General features: G+C 47.9%; 1 protein-coding gene across 9 annotated transcripts in view; it reads left to right on the forward strand.

The window, feature by feature from the left end:
* Window positions 1-22,928, forward strand: part of UBR4 (ubiquitin protein ligase E3 component n-recognin 4) — a 146,166-nt gene that overhangs the window by 115,486 nt on the left and 7,752 nt on the right. For all 9 annotated transcript variants that reach the window (XM_032759101.2, XM_032759105.2, XM_032759109.2 and 6 more), the window contains 15 exons: window positions 1,585-1,672; window positions 2,211-2,338; window positions 3,197-3,304; window positions 3,847-3,966; window positions 4,733-4,923; window positions 5,385-5,558; window positions 5,952-6,051; window positions 9,899-10,117; window positions 10,947-11,060; window positions 12,039-12,181; window positions 12,600-12,725; window positions 14,171-14,365; window positions 17,577-17,801; window positions 21,114-21,204; window positions 22,269-22,431. In XM_032759101.2, coding sequence (XP_032614992.1) covers window positions 1,585-1,672; window positions 2,211-2,338; window positions 3,197-3,304; window positions 3,847-3,966; window positions 4,733-4,923; window positions 5,385-5,558; window positions 5,952-6,051; window positions 9,899-10,117; window positions 10,947-11,060; window positions 12,039-12,181; window positions 12,600-12,725; window positions 14,171-14,365; window positions 17,577-17,801; window positions 21,114-21,204; window positions 22,269-22,431 — 2,185 coding nt within the window. The remainder of the gene's footprint in view (window positions 1-1,584; window positions 1,673-2,210; window positions 2,339-3,196; window positions 3,305-3,846; window positions 3,967-4,732; window positions 4,924-5,384; window positions 5,559-5,951; window positions 6,052-9,898; window positions 10,118-10,946; window positions 11,061-12,038; window positions 12,182-12,599; window positions 12,726-14,170; window positions 14,366-17,576; window positions 17,802-21,113; window positions 21,205-22,268; window positions 22,432-22,928) is intronic.

The following is a 22,928-nucleotide window of genomic DNA, read 5'->3' on the forward strand; positions in this document are numbered from 1 at the left end:
TTAATTACAGCAAACTAGTGTAGCAGGGAGGCACAGCAAACTTTTCTAGACTTGGTCCCAAATACTTCTGTAGAGTTTGAGAAACTAAATTGGCAGTATACTATTTGTACATTTTGACCTTCAATTTGTTACATAGTTCTGCCTCTCTCCTTTCTTTTCTCCCACTGGGCTGGGAATCCTGCTCACTATTGACCGTTGGTCTGCTGCCAGTGGGGTCGTTGTTGCACTGTTGGCTGAGGGACAGGCAGAGAACTGTCCCAGCCAATACCTCTTGTTACAGACATTGTAGCATCAAAACAGAATGATACAGATTTAATCCCTGATGCATATAAAAAATTAAGACCAAGCTTCTGTGGGCACTCTTATAAATGGTGGTAGTGAACCCACAGAATACACAAGGGTATCTCCCTTGAATGGTGAAGCAAGATATAAGTTGAGAATCATTTGCCCCTCACATTGATGTGCTTAATCTAGTTAGAAGGTTTTCTGGCAAAGTCCTGAGTTTGTGATAGCCTTTGTTCTGGGACTTTAGCTTCCCTTCTCTACCTTGCCCTCCATTTCCCTGATAAGCAGCCTACCCCTGTAGCTACTGACTAGAACTAGAACCTGCTGTGTGTTCAGTGTCTGTGGTGGTTCTCTCTCTCAGGAATTCTCACTGGGCTTCTGTAGCCGGAAACACTTCTGCAACTGGCCTTTCTGGCAGGTTGTCTTCCTCCAGGGCCTCCTGTCCTGAAGCTAAGCATAGACTTGGAGGCAGGCTGCTTGAATTAGTGTGCTACCAAATCCCCCACTGGATTTCATCAGTGGTCACTTTGAGCTCCAATTTCTAGTCTGCAAAATGAGAATGATATTAATATTTGTGCTCAGTGCCAGACATATAGTGAACTTTCCTGATCCTCCAATTTAGTGAAGTTGCTGTAATTTTGTCATTTATAAAAGACTTAATTCTTATCATTCTAGTCAGATTGTGGGTTTAGCTTAAAGAATTGTGGATGAACCCCCTCCTTGTATGGCTATATAAAGACGTCCGAATCTCTATAGGTAAAGATTGATGTACTCTCTTTTCCTGTTTTGATTCCCGAGGCTTGAGTCAAAGCTCTTTGATTTAAATGGCCTTGCTTGTCCTGGGTAGTAGTCCCTATTGATTGGAGACAGTTTCTACTCCTGAGGACGGTCCAGGCTTGGAATTAGACCTCTGCTTATAGCTTGGTAACCTTGAACAAGCTGTGTAACCTTATGTAAAAGGATCATATAAAGTACTTAATTAGCATAGGACCTGGCACAGAGTAAAACATTCAATAAATATTTGTTAGATTATTACATAGTGTTCTAATGAAATTGAAGGAGAGAGTGTCTTTAAAATGTTTCATAAAATGTCTAGCTTCTAGTGGACACAAAATAAAATTAGCATTCTTTCCCCTAAGTGAATTGCTGTGCATTTTGATTCTAGATGTTGTCGTTGAGACCTTGTAGAAAAATAGAGGCTCTCCACATTGCTGGGGCTTTAAGCAAGACCAAGTATGGAGTCCTTTGCATTTGTCTGGGCCTGTTTTTAAGTACCTTTCTCCAATTTTCTCTGCTCAGGGAGAGCCCATGAGGATTGTTTATCGTATGCGGGGGCTGCTGGGCGATGCCACGGAGGAGTTCATTGAGTCCCTGGACTCTACTACAGGTAGATCATGGCACTGCACACTGGATCTGAGGCTCGGGACTCATGAGCGGCTCAAGCCCCAGGACTTAGGGGCATTCTCAGGAGCTTCTCTCTTAGACCTCTGCATCAGAATTGTGGGGAGAGTGTTTCTTCAATTGAGGAAAAATAGAGGTGTCTGTGGCATGATGCAGATACCACTGAGGGTTCAAAAAAAAAAAAACCAGCAAACTTTTAGAGGAAAATGCAATTAACAGTAAACTGGAGTTCAGATTGATTTTTAACTCCCTCTTACCCCCAACTCCATTGATGGTATTGGTGTTCATACTTCGACATTTGAGTAAGTAATTTTAATTGACTTGAAACTTTAAAAAAGCTCCTACTGAGAGTGGGATAGTTTAATATCATCCATCATTGACCCCTTTTATTGGCCGTGTCTTTATTGGAGATATGGAAAAGGGCTGTCAGCCATCAGCCAGGAAGAGGGCTGTCTTATCCTGGCCTATTTTATTCCCATCTTCACCTTACCCTCCATTTCTGCTTGGCTTCCCTTCTCCCCTAGATGAAGAAGAAGATGAAGAAGAAGTGTATAAAATGGCTGGTGTGATGGCCCAGTGTGGGGGCCTGGAATGCATGCTCAACAGACTCGCAGGGATCAGAGATTTCAAGCAAGGACGCCACCTTCTAACAGTGAGTTGGGGGCAGCAAGGTGTGGGGTCCAGCCTTTCTGCTTTGGGAGAGGCCCCTGTGGAAAGAAGCACTGTGTCATTTTACCCTAGAGGGCAGCATGGTGCCATGGAGCAGTGCGAGCCAGTGAAGGACCTGGCAGTTAGGACTACATTCTTAGGCACACCTTTTCCCGTCCTGCTGGCCCACTTCCCTTCTCTGATACCTTTTTATAGAACCAGCATCTGACCGTCTTTCCCCATATAGCTGCACTTGTGTTAACCATTATCATTGTTGTTTTTAAAATGGATTTTGTAATGTAACTCATTTCTTGCATTGTAGGGTTTTGTTTGGGTATTCATCCAACTAATCTCCTTAGTAAGGATTAGAGCACTCCAGAGAGGCACCACAAATATTATACTGTTATTTTCACTACCCCCCACCCCCCACTCCCCCAGGGTTTACGAGAATATGTATTATTATTATTGTGCCTTTGTTTTAAATGACCTGTGTGCTTCTGAGCTCTCACAGGCCACGAGCTTTGGGATAATTTTCTTTACTATTAGTTTAGGGTCTGAGTTGATGCTGGGATTTCCCCCAAGACAACAAACAGAGCATCACCTCTTCCATTAGGAACTGGTGTCACTGCCGTTGTATTAGAGATGGTAGAGATATATCCAGCCAATGGAGCTACCAGCCTAATGTGAGAGCCCAGCCATCTCACCGTGTCCCCTGAAGAGCCACTTCTCCCTCCTGTCCTCTTCATTTCAGGAGGAGCCCCTGCTGATGGTGTAGACCCTGCTTAGACATCCCTTTCCTACTGGCCCCCACGTCCTACACTCTCATGTGGCCTCATGGGTTTTGACTGGCTTTTCTTGTCAGGTGCTACTGAAATTGTTTAGTTACTGTGTGAAGGTGAAAGTCAACCGGCAGCAACTGGTCAAACTGGAAATGAACACCTTGAACGTCATGCTGGGGACCCTAAACTTGGTAAGGAGCATGGGCTGCAGGTGAAGAAAAGTGGGCCTTGGAAGTCTGGGTGTGAAAGAACTCTCAGTTCTGGGCTCAGATGAAATGGACTCACGGCCTCTTCAAATCCTTCATCTCTCTGGCTGACTAGTGCAGAGGCTTGGGTCATTCAGCTGCCCTTCTCCTCTGGCTGGCTCACCCCCCGCCCCCATGCTGCTGCCATGGCACCCAAGAGCTTCCTTGCTCCTTTCCTGAGTTCAGATCAGAGATAAGAGAAAGGCAATCTCTTAAGCAGTCTAGACTACACACCAGTGGGAAAGAAGTGCCCCTCTCTTTGGGGCAGCAAAGAAAGAGATCTGGAACTTCATGTTTTCCCTGTCACCAAAAGCTCACACGCTTGTCTCCCTCTCAGAACATGCATATACACGCACATACATACACACGGTCATACACACATGATCTCTGGGGAGTAAGGCCATGAGGGCATCCTTGAGAGCAATTGTCATCAGCAGTGAGTGGCTGTGGTCTTATTCTGAGAGTGACTGGGTCTCCTTCTCCTACAGGCCCTTGTAGCTGAACAAGAAAGCAAGGACAGTGGGGGTGCAGCTGTGGCTGAGCAGGTGCTTAGCATCATGGAGATCATTCTAGATGAGTCCAATGCTGAGCCCCTGAGTGAGGACAAGGTGAGTGGGGCCCAGCCCCTCCATCCGCAGGCACTGAGAGCCTGCACTGTCTCATTGCCCACAATAGGCCTGTTTGTGTCTGGCTTAGCCCATCTGAGAATGGTGGAGCCTGCTTAAGCATTGGAATGTCAGGACTCAACTAATGATGACATAATTGTATCGCAATCTGAAATCTTTGGATTCAGAGCAAGCACAATTGCTAAGGATAGTCTTTCACTCAAAAGCTGCTCATTAATGGAATCCTGGCATGTCTCAGTTGATAGACAGAGGCTTTAGTCCAACCTTTCATTTCATAGTTGAGGAACTGAACAGCCCACCTCACTTCCCTGGGCTTGGCATTTCCTCAACTGTGGTACATAGTTGGTTACTGGTGGAATCAGGCCTAGAACCCAGGTCTCCAACTCCCAGAATTTCTCTCCACCTGCTCTACCTGTAATTTCCTCCATTCTTATTGGTGCTAATGATTTGGCTAGAGCTATGACCAGGTGAATGTCCAGCAGCCTGCATTCTCTTACAGGAAGGGAAGAGTGTATTGGTATATTTTGACCACCTGAGACTATTAACAGAACTGTCACAGAAATTTAGAAACGAATTTCTCAAGTGAAACTCATACTGTTTGTTATTCCCCAAGAAGTGCCGAGACGTAGTTCTTCTAGGGGTATTCCTAATGACTCTGATGGAAGTGGTGACTTTTGGGGCTCAGATATTGGCTGCAGCCACAGTCCTGACTGCATTAATGGCATGTTCACCCTCTTTTCTGTTGTAGGGCAACCTCCTCCTGACAGGTGACAAGGATCAACTGGTGATGCTCTTGGACCAGATCAACAGCACCTTTGTTCGCTCCAACCCCAGTGTGCTCCAGGGCCTGCTTCGCATCATCCCATACCTTTCCTTTGGAGAGGTGGAGAAAATGCAGATCTTGGTGGAGCGATTCAAACCATACTGCAACTTTGATAAGTATGTTACTTGGATTTCATATAGTGAAGTGAGAGTCTCCACTAAAACCCTGAACTAGGTCTGTGAGATGAGGAAGAATCCTCTGAATTCCTATTAGATTTTTGTGTCCTCGTTCTGGCTTTTAAGGAGCTCAGTCTAGTTGGGAAGTGAATAGTTAAAATATACTGTATTAGAGTAGCAATTGGCTAGGCAGGGAAGGCAAAGTGGTTGGCAAGATGGGAGGAATATGACGAGATGGAGCCACGTGTGCACAAATGTGAGTGCAAGAGAAGGCTGTGAGTGTGGGAGACATAGCAGGTAACAGGGAGAGTGGCAGGAGCCGGGGCAGATAGGTCTTTGTGTCACGTTAGGGAATTTAGCCTTGATCTTTTATAGGCTGTTGACAGTTGTTAACCAAGAGGGTGACATGACTGGGTTTTGTCCTGCCTTTCACACCCTCAAACTCTGCTCCTTCCTCCTAGATATGATGAAGATCACAGTGGTGATGATAAAGTCTTCCTGGACTGCTTCTGTAAAATAGCTGCAGGCATCAAGAACAACAGCAATGGGCACCAGCTGAAGGATCTGATTCTCCAGAAGGGGATCACCCAGAATGCACTTGACTACATGAAAAAGCACATCCCTAGCGCTAAGAAGTATGAAGCCCTCCTGCAGCAGGGCTGCTTTGCCTCCCCTTTGCCCTTTCCTTTTCCTTCTCCATCAGCATCTTGGCGTAAAGCTTCACGTGTGCCCCTTGCCCTCCTTGGGGCCTCCCAACCGCTTCTGGAAACTATGTGGGTGACCATTCAGCCACTGCAGAGTCCTTGGGGCTTGTGGGAAGAGGATGGCAACTTTTTGGTTTCTACTTAGAGTACTCACTTCTTTCTGGCTTTTCAGCTGAGCTGGGTGGTTCTATGTGATTCTTATGACACTCGGAGAGGGTCATGGTTAAACACGCACTGGGGGTTTAAACAAGCCAGAGTCAACAACTGGTTTCTAGGTAACCTTTGCTTCCCTGGCCTGCTAATAAGCTTTCCTTTGCTTTGCAGTTTGGATGCCGACATCTGGAAAAAGTTTTTGTCTCGCCCAGCCTTGCCGTTTATCTTAAGGCTGCTTCGGGGCCTGGCCATCCAGCACCCTGGCACCCAGGTGGGTAGCCAGGACAGGTAGTGTGAGGGTACAGGGGTACAAGTATAACCACCCTAGTTCACCTTGAGACACGACTTACCCTAATATATGAGACTCCTAGAGTAGAAGTGAGCCTCAGAAGTCATCTGCTTCATCTCTGTGTGCTAAGAGAAGTAAGTTGTATTTGTGATTTCCTCATTCAACTCATTCTTAAGTGGGGCTTCATTGTCTAATGGGTCAGCTGTGCAGCTGTTGAACCATAAGGGATTGGCTGACCAGAGAGTAAAACACTTGGGTGTCTGGCCACAGTCCTGGCCACAGGACACTTATATTACCATCACCTCTATCTTCTCTGCCTCAAGCAGCTGAACACTTTGTTCTTAGGGAGCCCTACCCATTCCACTCCGCAGCTCATTCCTGATTTCTCCCCACGGGGCTGAGCATTAACCCCTCACAAATCCGATCCTAACTGGCCCTGGATAGATGGCCAGGGCTGGGTTTTTTTTTTTAATCGAAGGTTTAATTTGGAGATTATTATAAATTCACATGCAGTTGTTAAGAAACAATACAGATAAATTGTATGGGTCCTTTTCCCACTCTCCCCCAATGGTAATATCATGTGGAACCCGAGCACACACCACAACCAGAATATAGACATCAGTGCCGTCAGGACGCAGGCAGGTTCATCAGCACAAGGGTCCCTCTTGTTGGCCTTTCGTAGCCACATCCATCTTCCCCTGCTCCCCTGCCACAAGCCCCTGGCACCCACCGATCTGTTCTCCATTTCTGTAACTTTGGCATTTCAAGAATGTTGTATAAATGCAGTTGTACAGTATGTAACCTTTTGGGATTGTCTTTTTTTTTTTTTTTCTCAGCATGATTTTTTGGAGTTTCATCCAGGTTTGTTTAACTGTTTACCCATTAAAGGACACCTGGATTGTTGCCAGTTTTTGGCTGTTATTTATAAAGCTGCCATGAACACTTGTGTGCAGGTTTTTGTGTGAATATAAGTTTTCATTTTTCTGGGATAAATGCCCAAGAGTGCAGTTGCTGGGTTGTATAGTAGTTGCGTATTTTGTTTATAAGAAGCTGCCAAACTGTTCTCTAGAGTGGCTACAGCATTTTACATTTCACCGGAAATGTATGGCTGCTCCAGTTTCTCTGCATCTTAGCCAGTATTTGGTGACTATTTTTAGTTTGAACTGTTTGGAAGATGTGCAGTGATTCCGTGTGGTTCTGTGTTTTCCTAGTGGTTCATGATGTTGAATGTCTTTTCATGTGCCCTGTGTATCTTCAGTGAAATGTCTGTTCATGTCTTTTGCCCAATTTCTAACTGGATTGTTTGTTTTTTAATGTTGAGTTTTGAGAGTCCTCAGCATTGCGTTTTTTCTGTTTGTAGTGTTCTGCATTGAAAAGAGTTCCACTGTCTCATTTGGTAATCTGTTCTGGTAACTCATTCCAAAAACATGGTAACTTGAGTACAGTAAAGATTCTTCGCTGTGTCTCACTGAAATCCCTTTTCTAAACTTTTGTTCAACTCAGTGGAGTCATAATTGTATATATTTATGGAGATACTTTTTCCTGCATAGGAATTTCACATGTATTGTTTTCCATATCCTTGTAACATCTCTATTTTGTATATAGATAAATCAAGGAACACAGTTGTGATTTGGCCAAAGGCAACACAATGAGTTTGGAACTCAAAGTCAGCTGATTTCCAGGCTTATTCTTTTTTTTTTTTTTTTTTTTTGAGATGGAGTTTTGCTCTTGTCACCCAGGCTGGAGTGCAGTGGCATGGTCTCGGCTCACTGCAACCTCTGCCTCCCGGATTCAAGCGATTCTCCTGTCTCAGCCTCCCAAGTAGCTGGGACTAAAGGCACCTGCCACCACACCTGGCCAATTTTTTGTATTTTTAGTAGACACAGGGTTTCACCGTGTTGGCCATGCTGGTCTCCAACTCCTGACCTCAGGTGATCCGCTCCCCTCAGCCTCCCAAAGTGCTGGGATTACAGGTGTGAGCCACTGTGCCTGGCCATCCAGGCTTATTCTTAGTTACCAAATTGAATTACTTTCTTTAGAATAAGGCTTTATCTAGTTAGATACTTGGCATTTATGCTATGGCCATTCATTTTTCTTTCAACACATATTGTTGTGTAGCTGGTCCTGTGTTAGACTGAGGAGACAGCTGTTGCCTGTGCCTGTTGGGAGCTTACTGTCTGGTGAAAGATAGAGCCAAATACAGAGTAATAACTAAACAGCGAGATAGATGCAGTGTGGAAGGGGCCTCAGGAAAGAGGATTGTTAAGTAGAGGGCATGGCACCTGCAAAGGCTCAGAGGCCAAAGAGAGCTTAAAGCCTTCCAAGAATTGAAAGCAGCTGCAGTGGGAGGCGAGGCATGACAAGAGCTGCCGATGGAGACCCAAGCAGGGGCAAGGCATGTTCTTTCTCCCAGAAGAGGAGTGTGGGTTTTCTCCTGAGGGCAGTGCCCTGGCTGTATTATAGAGAGTGAATTGAAGGGAGGTGAGATTGGAGGTAGGAAGAACAGTTGACAGGCTTTTATCGTAATTGAAATGAGAAATGGCGGCTTAAACTAGTTCATGGATAGATTCAACAGAGATTGAGCTGGGAGGAAGAATAAATGGGATTTGGAGAGTGACTGAACGTGAGAAGCGAAGAAGCTGAATGAATCAAGAACCCTGCTCAGTTTCTGGACTGAGTGATGAGGTGAATGGTGGTGCCACTGAGATGGAGAAGATCAGAAGTTTGTGAGTAAGGTGGAGGAGAGTTCATTAGACTATGCTATGAATGTATGGTCTGTCCTATTGATAACTAGAATGTAAGTTAAATGAGAGCAAGGTCTTTGTTTTCCCAGCACCGAAAACACACATGTGCAAGCATGCACACACAGTAAACAGCCAGAATGTTGAGTTTGGGGTACCTGTGGAAAAACTCAGTAGGAGCTTAAATATGGGCTCAGCATTTAGGAGCATGAGACATGAGGGAATAGGTAATTTCGCTGAGACACAGATTGGAAGCGGACTTGCTGTGAGAACAAATTTATGAGCTACTGAGTGATCTGCTGGCTGTGTTGTTTTCAGCCTGTTGTCTCATATGTAATAATTGCTGCCAAGTCACTTGTGACAGGTTGGTGAGGATTTCAGGGATGTGGTAATATTTCTCAGTGAGCTCACCTGGAGTGCTTTTTCCAACTACACCTGTCTTTAGCCTTCTGTTGTTCTCCACCCCTGTTTATCACATGGCGCTATACATAGTGACTTCAGCTTTTTCAGGCACAGAGGTTTCTTGTTAATACCTTTTTTGTTGTTTAAGTTTTTAATGTCCATACCTGCTTGTAGTCATTGCACCTCTAGTATCCCTAGCCTGAGAAAACTGTGCTCCTAGGTTTGGTGGACCCAGGGGCTCCCGTGGAGAACTTAGGGCAGGTCCTTATGAGAACGTCCAGCACCTGCTCTGGCTGCTGAGTTCACCACTCAGTACTCATCAGGTGTTGCTGCTTGTCTTGCTAGAATAAGGGGATGTTCTTCTGGCCCCTTTCCACATCCTCTGTGATGGATGCTTTGCATATGTTATCTAGTTTTTAGTCATCACAGCAACCCTTGCACTATCCCCATTTTATAGATGGAAATACTGAGCTTAGAGCATAGGAACTGGTCAGAGGCAGTGGCAGAGCCAAACCCTCTTCCATTTGTCTGTGTCTGTCAAAGTGTGGAATCAAAGGACCTGATTACAGCTGAGCAGGTGACATGAGATGGTGCATGCTGGCAGAGTTTCTAAACCTTTAAGCTCCCGGGAAGAAGGTTTGTCTACATAACTGGAGGCATGTGTCTCTTTGGTCTCTTATTGGCAGGTTCTGATTGGAACTGATTCCATCCCGAACCTGCATAAGCTGGAGCAGGTGTCCAGTGATGAGGGCATTGGGACCCTGGCAGAGAACCTGCTGGAAGCCCTGCGGGAACACCCTGATGTAAACAAGAAGATTGACGCAGCCCGCAGGGAGACCCGGGCAGAGAAGAAGCGCATGGCCATGGCGATGAGGCAGAAGGCCCTGGGCACCCTGGGCATGACGGTAAAGCCACGATCTAGAGTCCCCATATTTCTGCCCACACTGTTGATGAGGAGGTGGCCATGGGACAGCCCTGGGGTTGGCCATGGGGAAAGAGAAGGCTGGACAGAGGAGGAGGAAGGAACTAGGTGTGTTCGGCCCTCTCAGAGGTGGAACTACTATTGTTCTGTCATACAAATGAGACTCGGAGTAAGTGACTTATGAAGTTTACCAAAACAGTAAACTGGTGATAATAGCCATTAAGTTTATTGAGGACTTATTTAAGCCCTCAAGTAGTTCTAGGAGGTTGATATTATTATACCCATTTTCCAGATTAAGTAACTGAAACTGAGAGGTGAAGTAAATAGGCCAAGGCACATAACTAACTAATAAGTGGTTGACACAAAGGGTTCTGTGCTCTTCTAACTGTCCCACCTTGGAGGAAGCAGAGTCCTACGAGCTCCTTCTCCAAAGCACAGACTTGAGTGTCAGCAGTTGAAAAGCTCACATGGGAACAGTGAATGAATCATAGTGCAACAGCCCTTGGAAGCTGAGACTTGGCATTGCTGGCACGAAGATGCTGGCACGAAGGGGGCTTTTCTGATGGCAGGTGGCACCTTGCCAGGGCTCCAGCTGGATGATTTCCTTTGCTTCAGTGGTTCCTGTAGGAAGAGAGAATAGCAGAAGGGCCTGGGTCTTTATCCTTGTTAGAAGACAACTCAAGGGCTTTCCTCTCATGCACCTGTCCTTTTAGTGGAAGTAGAAGGTTAGCCCTGTTCCTGAGCACCTCCAAGCTAGGGTGGGAGAGGGTGTGTGGAAATCCCCTTGACGTGCCGCCGGGGTTCCCCTACAGACAAATGAAAAGGGCCAGGTCGTGACCAAGACAGCACTCCTGAAGCAGATGGAAGAGCTGATTGAGGAGCCAGGCCTCACGTGCTGCATCTGCAGGGAGGGATACAAGTTCCAGGTACAGCTGCTGGGCCTGCGGTCGGTCCTGAGGGCCCAGCCTGACCCCTTGTTCTAGGTAGCATCCCCCTCCTCCAGGCCATTTTGTTCTTAGCTAGGCAAGGTCAAGGCCTGCATCTTAGGAGATTAGCAAAAGGACCAGCTGTCCTCTTTAGAGGCAGGAAGGCGAACTCATCCGAACTTTAGACTTTGTTATCTTTATCATCATCATCATGACAAATGCTGCTCGTTGGATTCTTCCTGTATGTGAGGCCTCATGCGCAGAGCTTTGTGTAAACTGGATAATTTTATTTAAACCTGTAAAAAGTCTCAACTTGTGGTTAAGCAAACAAAGGTCACGTGGCAGAGCCAGAATTCCAGCCTAGGCTTCTCAGACTCCAGACCTGGGCTTTTAAAAACACACCATGCTGCCTTCATTCAGGGTAACTGGGGAGAAAATCAGAACTTTCTAGGCTTATCCAAACTAGATTCCACCTGAAAGGAGCAGAGCAGCCAGTGACCTGCTGGCTCGCCTGAAGGCTCAAAGATGGCCGCCTCTTTCCAGCTTGAACTTACTGCTTAGAATACAGGCTGTGGAAGGGCAGATGGCTGGGCCACAGGGCTCGTTAGTCCTGTGTAATGCAGGCTCCTCAGAGCTGCCTGGCAGGTTTTGAAAAGCAAGAGAATATCAAGAAGTCACTTCTGCATTTTCAGACAGATGAAGCACAAAATAAAGAAAGATGGCCGAGTCTTGCTAATGTGTATGCCTCTACATCTGCACCACATCTCCTTCTTGCTGGTTGCTCCCATAATCCTCGTTTCACTAGGGCTGCAGCCAGCCAAGTGCTTCACCAACAGACTGAGGGGCTGGCCTTACCTGCTCTTCTGAACTTCCCTAGTGAGAGCAACCTGAACCCCAAGGCATTGCCCCTCTATTCTGCTTCTCCTGAGCCTGACTTGGAGTTTCTCCTCCCCTCTCCTTATGTTGTCGTCTTTGCAGCCCACAAAGGTCCTGGGCATTTATACCTTCACGAAGCGGGTAGCCTTGGAGGAGATGGAGAATAAGCCCCGGAAACAGCAGGGCTACAGCACCGTGTCCCACTTCAACATTGTGCACTACGACTGCCATCTGGCTGCCGTCAGGTAGGCCCTGGCTCTTGCGGGATGGCTCCTTCAGTAGGCCTGCCTGTGGGCCTGGAGCGGGTGGGACTGCCATCCTCATGGTTTTAAATCTGCTCCTTAGTCTCTGGGGAGTAGGGTGTTCTGCCTGACACCATATAGGTCCCCAAGCAGTTATTTGAATGATAGGAAGATATGCTTTCGCCTGGGCCCAAGGCTGGTGAGAGCATCCCTGCCTACCTGAGTCAGCAAAGCCAGCGTGTACTACATTGAGGCTACAAATGGCAAATTCTCTTCGCAGGGTCAGGAGCCTGGGCCGACTGACTTCTTAGTGTTGGCACGCCCCCACCGCCACCCCCACCCCCACCCCCGCCCCCGCCCAGGTGCCTGGTTGCCACCTTAATGTCAGCAGTCGCTTGTCCCTGCTCTCCTCCCTATCCAGGTTGGCTCGAGGCCGGGAAGAGTGGGAGAGTGCCGCCCTGCAGAATGCCAACACCAAGTGCAATGGGCTCCTTCCGGTCTGGGGGCCTCATGTCCCTGAATCAGCTTTTGCCACTTGCTTGGCAAGGTGAGTGTTGAGTATTTTTCATGGTGGGATGGAGGGGATTTGCAGGGGATGGGACAAGACCCGCTATCAGCCCAATCCCCTGGTGACACCATTTCCTGTTACCTTCCTTGGGAATCCATTTCTGCCTGCTTGCTGACTGGGGAGCTGTCCAGAGCAGACAGGGTGGGGGATGGAGGCTTACTCAAGGGGTAACCTGACATGGCCCCCCACAGGGTAGGAGGAACCAGCGCCCTTAGCTTCCAGGGTACCAGATGAAATTTCTGGGTCTTCACTATTCCTTTGCTGATCTTATGACATAAGATGTGGGACCCTGACTTGGTCCTTGAGGCCAGAATTTCTGAGTTCACTTCTACAGTGTGTGGCTCTGAGGTTTAAATAACGAAAGTGGCTTAGTGGCAGGGGGGATGTTGGGCTCCTTAGAAGGCCTTCCTGGTCCTAAAAACCCAGATAAGAATAGCTAAAGCATCTGTGAGGTCCTCATGTCTTGCTGATGCCTTGTGGAGTGGTGCCTCACCCCAAGTCCTATTTCAAAGCTCAGGGATAAAAAGATGCTTGTCATAAAACAGGCAGCTGGCAGTGATAATGGGCAGCATATTGAAATGCTTAACCTCTATTCTTTTGTTTTGAGACAAGGTTTTGCTCTTGTCACCCTGTAGTGCAGTGGCGTGATCTTGGTTCACTGCAGCCTCCACCTCCCAGGTTAAAGCGATTCTCCTGCCTCAGCCTCCCAAGTAGCTGGAATTACAGGTGCCTGCCACCACGCCCAGCTAATTTTTGTATTTTTAGTAGAGACGGGGTTTTGCCATGTTGGCCAGGCTGGTCTCGAACTCCTGACCTCAGGTGATCCACCTGCCTTGACTTCTCAAAGTGCTGGGATTACACGTGTGAGCCACTGTGCCCGGCCAGGCATGTATTCTTGTATACATTGTACAGATGAGATGCAGAGTTTGAGCAACTTGCTCGAGGTCACCCAGTTAATAAGAGGCACAGCCCAGATAGACAAGAATGTGTATTGACATAGGAAAAACAAAAACAAAAACAAAAAACCCTTTTATTCGGAGATTGAAGAGCTCATTCTTATGGACAGATCACTTTGTCAGTCAGAATGGATAAGTTCTACATTGCTTCCTCCAAAATGTACTTCACATGCAGCCACGGTATGTCCTACAACATTAGTTCATTAAGAAATGGGCCCCCAAGAGTGGTGGGCTCTCATCAAAACTTGGAGAGTGTCACATTCAGTCACTGCAGAAATGAAAATGTCCTATGGCCTTGTCGTCCTGCTGGCCCCAGCCTTGGCCTCAACTTTCCCTTTTATTCTTGTCTCCGTTTGCAAACCTTTGCAGCCATCAGGCCTGGGAGTACTGGAAGGAGGCTCTGTCTCCCAAACTGGGTTTTCACCAGGAACTCACTTCCATTTCATTGTTTGTTCTGCTTCCCTCTAGACACAACACTTACCTCCAGGAATGTACAGGCCAGCGGGAGCCCACGTACCAGCTCAACATCCACGACATCAAACTGCTCTTCCTGCGCTTCGCCATGGAGCAGTCGTTCAGCGCAGACACCGGCGGGGGCGGCCGGGAGAGCAACATCCATCTGATCCCATACATCATTCACACTGTGCTTTACGTCCTGAACACGTCAGTACCCTGTGTCCCACGGGTGGCATCTCGCAGACCCACCCTGCATCCCTCTGCCCGAGATCCCCTCAGCTTTTTCATAGCCTTTCTTGCTAGTTCCAGAGCAAGTGTCTGGCCTAAGGCAGCCTTTTTGCCGAGGTGGGGATGCTCATCCGCATTCTTTTAGGGCCATGCAGAAAAAGCAATAAAGGGAACTTCCTTCCCCCAAACTGCCCTGTCTCCCACCATGGGCAGCCCAAGACCACATGCTTGGACTGAACTTCAGCTCACAGGGGAGCAGGAAATGGGAAAAGTCAGGCCACTGAAACCTCTACTTCGATGCAGCTTCTACTTCTACTTTCCAGACTGTTCTCTTGAATGGGGGGAGGCCACGGGTCGGAGCTGTGCCCACATCATTAGTCAAGGGCATATGGGTTGTTACAGGTGACGGTTTCCCATCAAGGGGATGCAGCAGAACTGAGGACCCAGTTCATAAATGGAAAACTGGATTTGTTTTCCCTGTTTTCTCTACAGTGGGTAATGCTTCTGGCAGGTGTAAAGGGAAAGGGAATGTTCAAGATTATCTGGGAAAGTCAGCGGACAAGGAAGGCAGCCAGGAAAAAAGAGATTGGTAGTTTTATCCATATGCACATTATGGGACAGTTAGGTTGGTACCTGGAAGTGTAATTTTAAAGAAGCACTTAGGCCAGGCATGGTGGCTCACGCCTGTCATCCCAGCACTTGGGAGGCCAAGGTAAGAGGATTGCTTGAGCGCAGCCTAAGCAACATAGTAAGACTCTGTCTTAATAAAAAGAAATTGTTTTAAATTAGCCAGGCACACACCTGTAGTCCCAGCTATTCGGGAGGCTGAGGTGAGAGGATGGCTTGAGCTAAGGAGGTTGAAGCTGCAGTGAGTCGTGATCGCACCACTGCACTCCAGCCTTTGCGACAGAGCGAGACCATGTCTCAAAGAAAAAAAAAATTAGGAGATTGAGTATCCTTTAGCTCTTCCATTTAATTCACTGTTTTCATGCTTGTAGGCCCCATCTCCTAGCAAGAGGCTTACGGTTCCCTGTTGAAAGGTTGTGTACAGCTCACCCCAGGTAGCTGCAGCACAGTTTAGGCAGCAGGACAATCTGTCTCTTGTCTTTTCTGGTTCTTTCTCTTCAACAATGTTATTTTTTCCTTCCCTCCCATTTCCTTGTGAGATAAAAGGCTGACCTCGAGACCACAGGCTTCATTGTTAAAACGCGCAGGGGCAGGTTGACATCAGAGTGCATTACATCATCTGCTGAACTGCTTAGACTGGCGGGAGCAGCACCCGGCAGCACTGATGGCACAGACCTTCCCACTGTCCAAATTTCGCTCCTTCTCAGTGTTCTTGGGGCCCTGGACAGAGCCCTGGGTGACTTTAGGTGTCAGTATGTTTCTGAACAAGCCAGACATTTGTAATTCTCAAGTGCCTTCATTGGAAAGGGAATTGGCTGTCTCACAGTTTCTTTGGTCAGCCAGAGGCTGACCCAGAAGCTTAACAGAGAGGCCTTGCTTCTCGGCCCAAACTGCTTCCCAATTGACGGCTATCCAATTGACATTGGTGGGAGCTTGGTCACAGGGGGGCTGAGTGCCTTTGGTGGAATATTTGTTTATGGAGGCAAGTATGTTACAGCATGGCCACCGTAAGCCAGACCAGAGCCTGAGCAGATCCTGCAGCAGCCAAAAGCCTCAGATTCCCTACAGGGCTGGAAGATCAAGTTGAGTGTATCCATCCATGCCCATCTGCAGGCAGCAGAAGCAGGCAGGGTGTCCTTGCACCCTCTTCTCCTGCTTTCCCAGAGTCCAGCATCTGTGCCAGTGTCACCTATAGACCTGGTAACTTAGGTTCTAGTGTTGTGTTTGTCCCCACCTCTCCCCACCAGTGCCCCATGGAGTTAGGAAAGGGCATCAAGCATTCATGGCATGAGAGCACCATTCAAGTTCTAAGGAGAGAGTGTACCCAGAAGCATGTCATCAGGAAGGACTTTAGCCACCTCTCAGTGCTGATTCCGTGACCTTTTGTCAAAGCTTCAGCGTGGAGAGGGAGATAGGGTTAAGATGGACAGGCTGCCTGGCGTCAGCGTGGAGAAGGAGGTAGGGTTAAGATGGACAGGCTGCCTGGCTTCAGCGTGGAGAAGGAGGTAGGGTTAAGATGGACAGGCTGTCTGGCTTCAGCGTGGAGAGGGAGGTAGGGTTAAGATGGACAGGCTGTCTGGCTTCAGCGTGGAGAAGGAGGTAGAGTTAAGATGGACAGGCTGCCTGGCTTCAGCGTGGAGAGGGAGGTAGGGTTAAGATGGACAGGCTGCCTGGCTTCAGTGTGGAGAGGGAGGTAGGGTTAAGATGGACAGGCTGCCTGGCTTCAGAGCACAGTTCTTTCCACGATGTGAGACTTGGGCAGAATCCTTACCTCTTCCGTACTGCAGTTTTCTGTTTCTTTAAAATTGGGATAGTGGTGGCACCTGTCCCATAGCATTCTTGTGAATACTAAGTGAAATAATCCCTGTAAAGCACGTAGAACAGTGCCTGGCACTGAGTTTGCTGTGGTCATCATCATCATCATCATCATCATCATCATCGCAACTTAGGACGCATGAGGACAAGAAGCAGGGCTCATCTGGAAGAGACTATTCTAACAGAGGCAGGAGGACCTAGATGAGAAGAAGACAAACTGGAAGAAGGAGCCTAGGAAAGGAACCACATGCAAATTTAGTGCAAACCATGTAAACATAACAAGACTATGTGGAGCAAGGGGGAGTCAGGTTGTGGACGCACCAGGGAATCTTGATTCATGTTTTTGGCCCCATCACTCACTAGCTTGGTGACTTTGGGCAAGTCACTTCACTTTTCTGGGCCTCTGGAGTTACTAGCACAATTCCATGTTGGGGAGATTGTGAATGTCCCTGATATATGGTGCTCAGGAACCAGTAGTTGCTTGGAATTGTGTTAGAGCTGGGGTAGGAGCTAGAAGTGGGGGCCAGGGAAGAAGGGAAGATGCCGCAAAGAAGGGCCTGGAAGGGGACGAAGGCATGATTATCAGAGGAAGTGGGAGGAGTAGTCAAGGATGGGTAGGGTGTGTTGAGTCATCCAAGCGTTCAGCAAATGTCACAAGACGACGACAAATTGAGCAAATTCTTCCTGCTCTTGCTGCCGGGTCCTGCTTCCACCCTGCTTTTATTTTATCATGCCCCTTTTCTTCTAGAACCCGAGCAACTTCCCGAGAAGAGAAGAACCTCCAAGGCTTTCTGGAACAGCCCAAGGAGAAGTGGGTGGAGAGTGCCTTTGAAGTGGACGGGCCCCACTATTTCACAGTCCTGGCCCTTCACATCCTGCCCCCTGAGCAGTGGAGAGCTACACGTGTGGAAATCTTGCGGAGGCTGTTGGTGACCTCGCAGGCCCGGGCAGTGGCTCCAGGTGGAGCCCCCAGGTCAGTACCTGCTTCAGGAAGCTGCTGCTCACTATTTCCCTCATCAGTTTTGAAAAGCTGCTTAGTGGTACGCATGTGCTAGGTGAAGGCATGCTTTGTGACTGCGGTGGTTGACACCAGCCCTTCTCTCTTCTCAGTCTGTCATGTCAAGAGTCTAAGCTGATGGCTGGCAGGTTGCCTGGTCATTTCTGGGTTTTCTGTTCCGCTACTAGAAAGGTAGAGCCAGTCTTACCTACTGTAGAAAATGTTAGCGAGGAAGGCAGCCAGGCACAGGGTGATATAATCAATGAGATGATCAGAGCTGCCAGGGCTAAGAACAGTAATCAGGTTTTCCAAATCTTGCTGGTTTGGCATAAGCCAGGAAAGTTTCATTGTGGCCACATGGGGTATTTTCTAATAATTAAAAACTCATCTTCATTCTCTCTTCTTGGTTACATTCCTATCCCATGCGTCCCACATTCCATGAACCTTTCTTCTTCTAGACCACTCTCCTATACGTGTGGACACCTCCCCAAGAAAGAGCATGTCAGAAAGGAAGTGGTCTTTGATTTATGACCTTGGGCTGTGATTTGGGACAGATGGTCTCGAGAGAAGCAGCTGTAAACTACCGCCACAGCATCTCTTTGAGGACCCCCATGGATTGCTGTGTGCAGAGGAGACTCCATGGGTACCACTCAGGCTGCCAGTGGCCCCACACAGTCTGCCTGTCCTGGGGAACTATGGAGCAGGCTCTGGGTTTGGCAGTTTGCTTCTGTCCCTCGAGTGAAATGTGCCTCTGCTTCATTTCTGGAAGATTGGATTTGTGATTTTTGTGATTCTGCTTTAGCCCAGGATTCGAGGGATCATGTCCACATTTGTAGGCCATCCAGGGAGCAGAGGGAAACTTTTAGGGCCATGAGAAAGACAAGCCAAGTGGAAATAGCCTGTGCCCTCATTGGCACACCATGTGTCTTTATGTCCATTAGCCCTGACTGACCAAGCATTGCTGGTCTGTGGGCACTTCACGCCCCCAGAGAGACCAAATTGGAGCTGTCCTATTGAATCTGGCCTGTACCAGATTGTCACTGGAGAGTGGGAGGGGGCAAGTCTTGTTAGATTCCTAGGTAACCCCTGCCCCCATTCTTAACATATCACTTTCCAGTATTTCCCAAGAGCCTGAATTAATAGTTAACTAGCTGCTGGAAATCAAAAGTTAGATCTTGAGAATACTAAGTTGATAAGTCAGGCTTGGCCAGTATCCATATGCTGCATCCACAGCAAATAGAGTGGCCATTTATTGGGCACAGTCTCTCCATGGCGGGTGTGAAATCTGAACCCACAGGAGCTGTTTTGCTCTCAGTTAGGAGACTAGCATTCATTACTGTCCCAGGCAGTGAAGGAAAAGCTGATTTGGTCACAGCTTAATTAGGAAATCCAGTGTGAGCTACATTCATGAGTTGCTGTTTTCTCTGTAGCAGTTTCGTCACCTTTACTAATTGGCCTTAAATAATTAAGTTGGGCAGGGTCACTCAGGATTTCTGCTTACCAAAGCACAACAGCCACAGCAAAGGGCCAAACACGGCCATGGTCCGGAGCCGTGAGCCCGGCACTCATCAGGCAGACTAAGAAAGGCACTGTGGGTTTGCCTGATACTGGGAGGAGACCCATGGGGGAGAGACCACAGCTGGAACAGGTATCAGGTATCATCCTGACACTGGGGCAGCCTCACTGGCGGCAGTCTTTGTCCTGAGTCCTGTAAGTCATGGGGTAAGGGGTAGTAGCAGAGACACAGAAATGTAGCTCAGCAGAAGCTGGCCTCTTCTGCACACTTGACATTCAGAAAAAAAGTTCCTCTGCCAGGAACTTGCAAGTACAAAGCCTGGGATGTTCTCAGGCATCTGTCAGAACTTGATCTGTTATCTTATCTGCCAGGGTAAAGAGCTGCAGAGAAATGGATTATTGTCCTCATCCACGGGTCCACCTTCTAGGACTTTAGGCTGCAGCATCATCACACGTATGCAGGAGAGAAAGTGGGGGCTTGGGGAAGGTACTGGGGCAGAGGGAGGCCACAGGAAGCATATTTCAGTAGAGAGGGAATTGTCCCCACAGGAAGCATATTTCAGTAGAGAGGGAATTATTATTTGTTTTTTGCGAGTTATTTATTGAATGCAGGTGTGGGTAGCCTGTCTTACGCTAGGCAGCCCCTTCACTTGAGGCCCATGTAGTTTTAGCTTCTATAATAAATACCATCTATGTTGTCTTATTTTCATGATTCTTACATATACCCATGCATTTTAATACTAAACATTTTAATATATGTCCCTTTAGTCATGGGATGTGTTCCAGTGTGTTTTGAGGTGTAGAATACTCCGTGACAAGGGCTCACCTAGGCTTTACTTATTACAGATGTGATGGCTGTTGGCAGACAAAACCTCCATAGAGCTTGGGTGGTAGAAACTGAATCCTGACGCTGATATTTCACTGCCTGTGCCGAGGGGAGCCTGATCTTTCTGTATTTCGTACTGGCTCTACCTGGTGTAATCATCCCTCAAACCTCAAACCAAGAGTGCCTGCTGAGAAGGCAGTGGACATTGTTAGAGGCAGTCTCCCCCCACCTGTTGCTCCCCATATTCCAAGGAACTGGCTGGTCTTTAATCCTGAACTGAATTATTGGATTAAGTAGCAGTGATATTGGTTAGAAACAACGGGGTGTGGTGAGCAACTTGGATTATCCCAGGATTTAGGTGATGTCAGTGTGGCTGCCTGCTCCATCTTAGACATTACCATTGCTTAATACCAACTTCCTAGCAGCTTGCTGCCGTTTAACACAGCACATGTTTGACAAGTTACTGTGTTTGACTGGTTTAGTCTGCTGGCTTTTAAGAAATTTCTCCTAGTGGGAATGTAAAGACTGAATTAAAACCTTGTTTCCTACCTCATTTATTAGGTTCCATCAAATTCCAAGAGCTTGTGGGGGCCCAAACACAAGGGATACATAGGAATCCTTTGCCTTTCTTTAAGTCACTAGCCTTGCGTTTGCCCCGTCTGCCCTGGTGATGTCTCCCCCGGTCCATTTTACCCTGATCTGGAAGATGAGCACTGAGAGAATCAGATGAATTTCATGGAGCATTTTTGTAACCAATAAACTTTTGGGTCCTAGGGCTCCAGAGGTTCTTGCCCACAGCTGCTTTTTTCCAGGCAGAAAGCAAGTCGCTGGAACTCTGAGATGCATACACCACTGTGACTCTTCCCTTGCTCCCAGAATGCCTTGCTCTGTCCTTGTGAGTATCCTCCTAGGGACTTCATGTGATGGAATTGGATTTTCTTTTCCAGGCTGACAGATAAGGCAGTGAAGGACTATTCCGCTTACCGTTCTTCCCTTCTCTTTTGGGCCCTTGTCGATCTCATTTACAACATGTTTAAGGTAAGGAGGCTGTCAGAGGCCCAGTGGGTTTTGGCAAGAGTGTAAAATGTCTGCACTCCTGTCCCTGACCCTGCCTCAGCACCCACATGGCTGCTCCTCCGCTGGCCTGGGGGCACTTTTTTCCTAGAAACAAACAACCCCAACTGTGGGAGGGATTGACACTGGCAGCTTGGAGCCTTGTGTCTGTGAGGTACATTGGTTTGGTTTGGTTTGGTTTGGTTTTTTTGAGATGGAGTTTTGCTCTTGTTGCCCAGGCTGGAGTGCAGTGGCGTGATCTCAGCTCACTGCAACCTCCACATCCCGGGTTCAAGTGATTCTCCTGCCTCAGCCTCCCAAGTAGCTGGGACTACAGGCGTGCACCACCACGCCCGGCTAATTTTGTATTTTTAGTAGAGACAAGGTTTCACCATGTTGGTCAGGCTGGTCTCAAACTCCTGACCTCAGGTGATCCACCCGCCTCGGCCTCCCAAAGTGCTGCTATTACAGGCATGGGCCACTGTGCCTGGCCCACATTCGTAGCTGAGATCACTCCCATCACCTGCTCCCGAGCCTGCTCCAGGCTCGGCTGTGCAGGAAGACCTTCCCCCCGGGTCTCTCTTTGCTGCTCTTGCCGTGCTATTGGGATAAGCTCTGTTGCCCTGAGTGAGTCTGACTTACCGCAGCCAGCTTGTAACAGGATACTCCTCTCCGGAGAGAATCTGAGTTTTTGAGTTGGTTCCTTTCATCATCGGAATGAAACACCTCATGGAAGCACATCGACAAGTCCCTTTGCTCTGGGGAATGCGGATGGGAAGTGTACGGGGAGGGAATGCAGCCACTTGTTGGGTTGTTGGAGCCTGTAGGTTCAGGTGACACAGTGCCTAATAAGGGGGCCCTAAGAGGAACGAAGTGAAATTGTGTTGTTCCTGGAGACAGAACACACGCTCTAGGGTGCATGTTGGTGTGCTTTGGTGTAGGTTGGGAGGGCCGTCCTTTGAGGGGTTGAAATGGCCTGACTGACTTGAGACGGAAGATGAGGCAGCAGTAAGTCACCCACCTCTCTTGCCTCCTGTTGATTCTCGTAGAAGGTGCCTACCAGTAACACAGAGGGAGGCTGGTCCTGCTCTCTCGCTGAGTACATCCGCCACAATGACATGCCCATCTACGAAGCTGCCGACAAAGCCCTGAAAACCTTCCAGGAGGAGTTCATGCCGGTGGAGACCTTCTCAGAGTTCCTCGATGTGGCCGGTTAGTGTCAAGGTTTTCTCTTTTAAAGATCCTCTGCAGCAAAGCCCCGTGTCTTCCTCCGTGGGTCATCCGTAGCTTTATCTTCACAACCAGAGGAAACGTAGTATGAGCCAGCCTGTCAGCTGCCACCAAAAGCCCTGGGGAAAATGCGTACATAGCAAGTCACCGGTAACAAGAACAGCAGCTCTAACATGTACTGAGCACCCCCTCCTTCCCGGGCATGAGCTATTCACTGTAGGTGATCTCAGCCCTTGAGGCAGCCCTGTATGAGGCAGAAGCTTTGGTTATCCCCATTTTATAGATGGGGTAAATGAGGCTCTGAAGATAAATAAGTGGCTAAGGGAACATAGCTAGAAAGTGGTAGGGTCCCTTTTTGAGTCTGTTTTTTACGTGAATCTTTTTATTTTATTTTTCTTGCACACAAAACAATAAACATTTTCTAAAAGTACATACAAACAAAAAGATGCATATCAAACATATTAGGAAGGTTGCACATG

The sequence above is a fragment of the Hylobates moloch genome, unplaced genomic scaffold (assembly GCF_009828535.3).
Source record: "Hylobates moloch isolate HMO894 unplaced genomic scaffold, HMol_V3 SCAFFOLD_9, whole genome shotgun sequence".
In the NCBI taxonomy this organism is placed as follows: Eukaryota; Metazoa; Chordata; class Mammalia; order Primates; family Hylobatidae; genus Hylobates; species Hylobates moloch.